We start from the raw sequence: 7,318 nt of genomic DNA, 5'->3' as shown, positions 1-7,318 counted from the left end.
GAGATTTTGAAACACAAAGTACGATTGGTCGGTTTTATCTGTGCTAAGAAACACTAAGTAACCGCCCAAAATTGCAGCCTCGTTTCGACGTTTGTGTAGGCGCGCCGTTTGTGTACCTTTTCAACAAGCGATGTTTCAGCTAATTTGTCTCGTACGGACGGATATTGTGTGTGTTTATTCTTGTTAATGTAACTTTTAAATATATTAACTAGTTTTCTTATTGAAAATCATTCCCAATGGACTAGATATGTGTTCTCGAAGTAGAAGACGATTTTCGACTTGAGTGCATAGTTAGTGTTTGTGAATTGTGTCATCCACCATTATGGCGTGACGGATTCATTACGGCGTACAACTTTATCAGACTTCACTACTGAAGATGAATGAGCTGCAAAATCAAGCTATTCAGCTAGCCACTGAAGGTCACAACTTTTTGATTTTGGGCTCAGCTGGCACGGGGAAAAGTTTCGTCGTCAATGAAGTGAGAAAAGAACTGTCAAGGCGAGGAAAAAGTGTGCAAGTGACCTGTTCAACAGGAATAGCTTGTTCTGTGTATAGCCAAGATGTGAAGGCAAGTACTATTCGTCAATTTCTAGGCCTTATGGATTGTAGATATGGTGCCGAAGATATTTGTGACCTGTTCTTAAATTCGCCACAGTTTTCCAAGGTGTTGGAAAACGTCAACAGCACAGACTGTATAATTATTGATGAAATAAGCATGATCAGTAAGCGAACTATCTGCTTAATTGAAAGAGTGTGTCGTCTTAAGAATGGGGAAGAGCCGTTTGGGGGCATTCAGATAGTGCTGTGTGGTGACTTTTGTCAACTTCCACCTGTAGCCAACCGATTATACAGAGATGAGGGGGAGTTCTGCTTTGAACATGATTCGTTCAATGAGTGGTTCCCACACAGGGTGGTTCTGAAGGAAAACTTAAGGGTTGAAAGCACAAACGCCTTAACCAAAGCTATTAACGAAGTGTTTTCTGGATTAGTCACGCAGGAAAGTACTTCATTCTTAAAAAGTTTGAGACGACCTCTTAATGTTGTTCCTGGCCAGTCAACAATGAAGCTTTTTGCCAAGAATGACTTGGTAGATGACTTCAACAGAGCCGAAATAGAAAAGATGCCGGGTGAACTTTATCAAAGCCCTGCTGAAGACGGAGGCCCAGATCTCCAGTTACTATAGGACAAAACAGCTCCAAAAATGTTATGGCTGAAGGTTGGCTGTCCTGTAATCCTAATCCAGAACGGTCCCTCTCTGACAAACTCTACAATGGTTTATGTGGAGTTGTCCACAGTGTTAGTAAAACAGACGGGGTGAAAGTCCAGTTCAAAGGTTTCACCAAAGTCATCACTGTACAAAAAGTTACATTCACAGGTAAGATAACAATTCCATCTCTTCTACACCCTCTACAAATGTAAACATGAATATTCTCCTTAAATTGTCTTAACTCATTTGCGCATGGGATGATTTTGCTGAAGACTACTCTTATTTAAGTTCATCAATTTGCAGAAAGCAATTTATAATGCTGTTTTATTAATCATTTGACATTGAAAGGTTTGACACAATATGATTACTGGGTTATTATGACTTTATGAGCAACTTCTCTAGTATTGGCACACTGTTTTCAAATGTCGTCTTGTGCGAGATGCGAGAGTGTCCCAATGGAGCTAAACAAAATCTCTTGACAGGAGCTTGGTTGTCTTAACCTTTAAGGTTAGGTAATAACAATACAACTGTGTGTATGATGCTCATGCATGGAAGACATCTTTTCTGCACCAAGCTGACCTATGAGTGTATAAGCATGGGAAACAATTTGTCTTTAGAGAAATCTCCTTTATAATTTCATTGTGTGTGACTGAGATGAAATTAAACTTCATTTGACAGATTATTCTTATATTTCAGTGTTTAATTCATCTATGAATGAGAGCAGAGCATGGAGAAAGCAGTATCCTCTTAAATTGGCATTCGGCCTCACTATCCACAAGGCACAAGGAATGACACTTGACAGGTACAGTAACAGGCCTACAATGAGTGGGAAATTTCATATTGTTGATGCTTTGCCAGAAGCCTCAACTAGTGATAAGTAAATGTCACAAGGAGAGTAGCATTTTGACTTTCTATTGAAGTTGTTTTTATTAGAAACTAATGAAATAAGAAAGTTAAATAAAAAAAGATCTTTACTTCGGGATATAAATAATTATTATTGTGATTTCATAGTATAACAATGTTGCTTTGTATGACATGTATAAGGTCTATTTATTATCACATATCACATAAATCTACAGATATTGCCATTAACCATTTCCATGTTTCACACAAATATTCTCATAATGAGCAATGTGTCCCTTTATCACAATGAGTTGTACCCTACCTATTGAATTTCTTAGTATTCCATTACAATTTTATTGTCTTGTGCCAGGTTCATGAAAAAGTATTAATACTGAACATAAATGGCTGTCTGAACTCAACATGGTTCGAATGAAAATCATTTGAAATTGATTACAAATAAATATTTTCTTACATAATACATAGATAATTAAACACTCAATAATTCTTTAGCACATGCTCAAAATTGTTTAGTGTGGAGACTTGTAAGAAAACCTTAGTTCTATTAGACACGTTTTAAAACATGTTACATTGTTACTGTCATGTATGTTTATATATTCATTCACACACAACACTTTAAACAGGGTTGAGGTAGACTGTAGGGATATATTCCGGCCTGGGCAGCTTTGCGTGGCACTCTCACGTACAAAAAGACCAGAAGGACTGCGGGTCATCAACTACCATCCGAGATATGCACTGAAACCTGCAAAGAAAGTGACAGACTTCATGGATCAGATCCCAAAGGAAACACTGACAGATAAGAGCTGTTGCCATATAAAGATAAGGTAAATATTCAACTGTTAGCTTGAATTAGTTTTGGCAGCGACTCGTTTTGATCCTGTTGTGCAATAAATAAAGACATAACAGAAAGAAAGAACCTCCTTTAATAACAGTTGATTGGATTTAAAACTATAGACACTGGCTTAATACAAATAAGTTTTTAAAAAATTACTTGTTTATGACTTTATTAAGTCATTTCAAAGTTTTCATTACATTTTTTTATATGGGGCAGATAATAGAGATTTGTTGGATTCGAACTAAATAAGGTGTGTTTCAATGGGCCTATTATACAGGAACCCTTATACGTAAAACATAAATGGCATATTTGAAATGTTTAAAGCAGACCACAAGTTTAGTATTATGAGCATGTAACACATTCATTAATGATTACAACACTCAGCATTAACTCATTTATGCGTAGTGGACTCACCCATCCTTCTAAATTGGATCAATTTATTTCCAAAATTAGCGATATCTGGTATATTTATTTCTATATTTGGAATATTTCTAACAGAAATTCCTGTAAGCAAACAGCGCAGACCCTGATGAGACGCCACATCTTGCCGCGTCTCATATGGGTCTACGCTGTTTGCCAAGGCCTGTTTTCTAGACGCTAGGCATAAATGGGTTAAAAGTGCATCCTGATCTTTTCGTGAATAAGTTCTGCTTTATTTGCATTTTCATGTACATTTTAACTCCTGTGAACCTGTAACAATTTGTAGTAGACAACTTTAAAGGGAGGTTCTCTTTTTTCATGCAATAATCTATTTTAAAAAATGTACTTGTTGACACTTTGTTATCATGAATAGGAAGGCGTCAAACAAATACACCAAACTTTTATTTTTTCTTCTCTTTTTAACATACTTAAAGAGTAAAATATGCCACAGGTGTAGGTAAGAAAACAGCATTTTAAGCAGCTGTTTTTGCGTGTTATATTTAACTTATTATGTTCATATGTGAATAATGGACCCGCATAGATATACTGAAAAAGTTTTTTGTCAAATCTAAAATTTTGAACGTTACAAAAAAAGGTGAGAACCCCCCCCCCCATTAAAATTATTGTTTATTTAATTGCACATATCAATTTTGATCAGATGTTTAACCCTTTGCATGCTGGGAAATTTGTCGCCTGCTAAAATGTCGTCTGCTGAATTTCTAAAATTAGCATTTTCTTCGATTTTTTTTTCAAAGAATACTATCAGAATAGCAAACAGTTTGGATCCTGATGAGACGCCATCTGGATCCAAACTGTTTGCAAAGGCCTTCAAAATTCGGTTCCCGCACTGAAAGAGTTAAACACTATAATCCTTTATAAACATTTTTTTAAGTGGACAAAATTCAACAGACAATCTCTCATTGTTTGGTAAAGAGTTATTAGTGTAGCATTTACCTGAACTGAAGTCTCGGCCTTCTTCCATTTCAAAGTGTTCAATGTTGCAGGCAAGAGGGCACTATGATTGCTGGTGACCAAGGAGACGATGAAGATGACACACAGGAGCAGCCCATGTTGACAGACCCAACTGTTGAAGAGAGGTAAATACTACTTGTAAAATTTACTTATAGTTTCTACCCAATTTTTCCATTTAGTTGTTAAACCCATCTTTAAAAAGTAGGGTTATATTACTTGCTTAGCTTATTCCGATCGGTCAGTAGGTAGACCGGTATGTTGGTCAGTAGACCAAACTGTTTCAGTTCACTAACTTGAGAACTATACAACCTACAATCCTCATAATTATTTGGTGTGGAGGTTGGTCATGAACAGTAGATGACTCTAGGTCAGTAGGTCAATGCCATTTGGTACAATAAAGGTCCATGATAAATAAATTGATTTTGATAAATAACTTGAGATTCATACAACCTACAATCCTGATATGTTATGATTTTTGTCGTGTTTATTTTATGCCCATGAAGGGTTGCATACGGTTTTTGAATTGTCTTTCAGTCAGTTAGTCTGTCCGTCCTAAAACTATAAAATGTGTCATAACCTTTGCAATATTGAAGATAGCAACTTGATGTTTAGCATGCATGTGTATCTCATGGATCTGCACATTTTGAGTGATAAAAGGTCAAGTTCAAGGTCATCCTTCAAGGTCAAGGGTCAAGATCAAAGTTTGAAATATTGAAGATAGCAACTTGATATTTGGCATGCATGCGTATCTCATGGAGCTGCACATTTTGAGTGGTGAAAGGTCAAGGTCATCCTTAAAGAACAAATATATGGCTTCAAAGCGGCACAGTAGGGGGCATTGTGTTTCACGAACACAGCTCTTGTTTCTGTCAATGCATAATAAAACGGTGTGATAATTATGATCCAAAACAATCTTATTATGAGTATATGCACACACATTTGGGATTTAGACACAAATGCTTTTTAAAAATGATTAATACATAATTGATCCTTGAAAACATTGTGACAAAAGGAGATATTGCCCATCAGGTTCTAGTTATTTTTTAGTCAAAATATTTTCAAATTTCGCATGCTAGAGTAGAAGATGCAAGAATGCATCTGTTGACATTTAAAGAGAAAATATTAACTCACCACTCATATACTAATGGCTTTGATGTTTCTTGTTACTGTCGTTGATGGTTTTTTTCCTTTTTGTTTTGGCCTTCATGTCCACCAGAAATGGAACAGACGCTGTTGATTTTCCTGCATTGGATTTATGGGAGATGGTCGTCTGTCCTACTGTTATACTGTTTATAGTTTTCTTGTACTGAACCACATTTGGGTTCGCATTGGTGCCATTATAAGTAGAGCGTTGCTGACAAAACACATTTTCAATAACATCAGAATTTATCAAACCTGGTGTAATCACTGATGTAACGTCAAGCCCCATTTTACATAAACTTATGAATCCTCTGATGCTGATGTGAATGTCTTCATGACACTGTGCTGACAAAATACATCCTGACATCTCTTTCTTTGACATAGAATTATCTTGCTGTATGGTTGATTCCCAATCCGTAAACCATGTGTCAATGCTTTCAAGTTGCCTTAAGCGCTCATCACTTTTGTCCTTTATTGGCCGTATATCCCTGAATATATGAATGAGTTGTGATGTCTGTTCTATTAACTCAACAAGCCCATTTAACACTGTACCTTTTTCGCCTAAATTTTTCCTGTAAACCTTCAGAGCATGCAGCATGTCGGCATCCAACACCTGCTCAGCAAGATGATTTCTCATTTTTGATTGAGAGTCCAAGTATACGTGTTCATTGGTCAATTTTCGATGAAGTTGAAGCCCGTTTTGCCGATCCCATAGATAAAAATCAATAAGCATGTCCCAATGAATTTCATATTCTTTGACTTTGACAGTTCTTGTGTACTTAACATTCTTTTCCCGGTCCCCACTTTTTTGTAAACTATTGCGGATTTTCTTCAGTACGTGTGATATGTCCATGATAAATGCCACTGGTTGAGGGATGCAGGGGCTTATTGCAACATAACTTTTGAAATTGTCAACACACAGGTGTAAAAAAGATCTATTTGCCTGTGCGCCGTCCATGCTAGTGTTCATCACTTTAAATTCAAAAGTATAGAGCAAGTAAACTGCCCGCCAAAATAATGAAACTAATTCCGATGCCTGGATATTATCAGTCACAAAGTGGGCAAAGGGAAATCGGAACCCGTTGAAGCCTAGAAAGAGAAGCTGCAGTATGTTGTAACACGTCTCACAGAGGAGAAGATGGAGGAGTTTGGTGTTAATCTGTCAAACCAACAAGAGTGTTCAGAAAGCCTGAGGCCACAGATTGTGTTCATATTTCAAGAGATAATTGATAGCTATTTGCATGTGTTAATGGGGCAATTCAGGAAGGATGTCAAAACATCCCGTAAACTTGAAAAGAAAATGGCACAGAAGGACTGGTAGAAAGCAAAAACATGTCAAGACAACAGGAACAGCCAGCATTCAGGAAGAAAAAGATATTGAGGGAGGATCACAGTTATCAGAATTAATTGATGTTGGGCCTTCACCTAAGAAGAAAATGAGTACACGATATAAAAAACAGAATAAGAAAAAAGAATTAAAATCTAAGGAAGATGTTGTAGAGTGGTCTGAGGAAGAAATGGAAGAATGGTATGCTGTGACTGAATTGGCAGAATCCCCTGTCCCTGGGACTTCGGCAGAATCCCCTGTTGCTGGACCCTCATCAGATTCAAAAGTTACTGGACATTCGGAAGAGACTAGGGTTCAAGCTCAGGACTCTTCAGCAACTGGAGAAAGTCAAATAGAAAGTGAGCTGTGCACAAAATGCCAAAAATATAGTGACGAGATGTTAATCCAGTGTGATTCATGTAATGCTTGGCTCCATAGGAAATATTCTGGTTTGGTTAAAATTAAGCAATGGAGGAAATTTACCAGGGAAGGAAGACAATGGTTTTGTAAGGGATGCAAATAATGTGAAAATACAGCATGTACAAATGCAAGGCTC

At 36.9% G+C, this 7,318-nt stretch overlaps 1 protein-coding gene across 1 annotated transcript; it reads left to right on the top strand.

The window, feature by feature from the left end:
- Positions 1 to 1,282: 1,282 nt before the first annotated feature.
- Positions 1,283 to 4,424, top strand: LOC127849523 (ATP-dependent DNA helicase PIF1-like). The gene is made up of 3 exons (XM_052382144.1): positions 1,283 to 2,009; positions 2,692 to 2,892; positions 4,328 to 4,424. The coding sequence occupies exons 1-3, from the start codon at positions 1,918 to 1,920 to the stop codon at positions 4,422 to 4,424; spliced, it is 390 nt and encodes a 129-aa protein (XP_052238104.1). The 5' UTR covers positions 1,283 to 1,917.
- The last annotated feature ends 2,894 nt before the right edge of the window (positions 4,425 to 7,318 follow it).

The sequence above is a fragment of the Dreissena polymorpha genome, chromosome 11 (genome assembly GCF_020536995.1).
Source record: "Dreissena polymorpha isolate Duluth1 chromosome 11, UMN_Dpol_1.0, whole genome shotgun sequence".
NCBI classification, from domain to species: Eukaryota; Metazoa; Mollusca; class Bivalvia; order Myida; family Dreissenidae; genus Dreissena; species Dreissena polymorpha.
The sequence above is the reverse complement of the archived record's forward strand: the minus strand, read 5'-3'. Positions and strand labels throughout refer to the sequence as shown.

Excerpts from the sequence above, each read along its gene's own strand:
- LOC127849523 (XM_052382144.1), top strand. The coding sequence starts at position 1,918 with ATGAATGAGAGCAGAGCATGGAGAAAGCAGTATCCTCTTAAATTGGCA. Across the intron at positions 2,010-2,691 it reads CAAGGAATGACACTTGACAG|GGTTGAGGTAGACTGTAGGG; the intron begins GTACAGTAACAG and ends CACTTTAAACAG. Across the intron at positions 2,893-4,327 it reads TGTTGCCATATAAAGATAAG|GCAAGAGGGCACTATGATTG; the intron begins GTAAATATTCAA and ends TCAATGTTGCAG.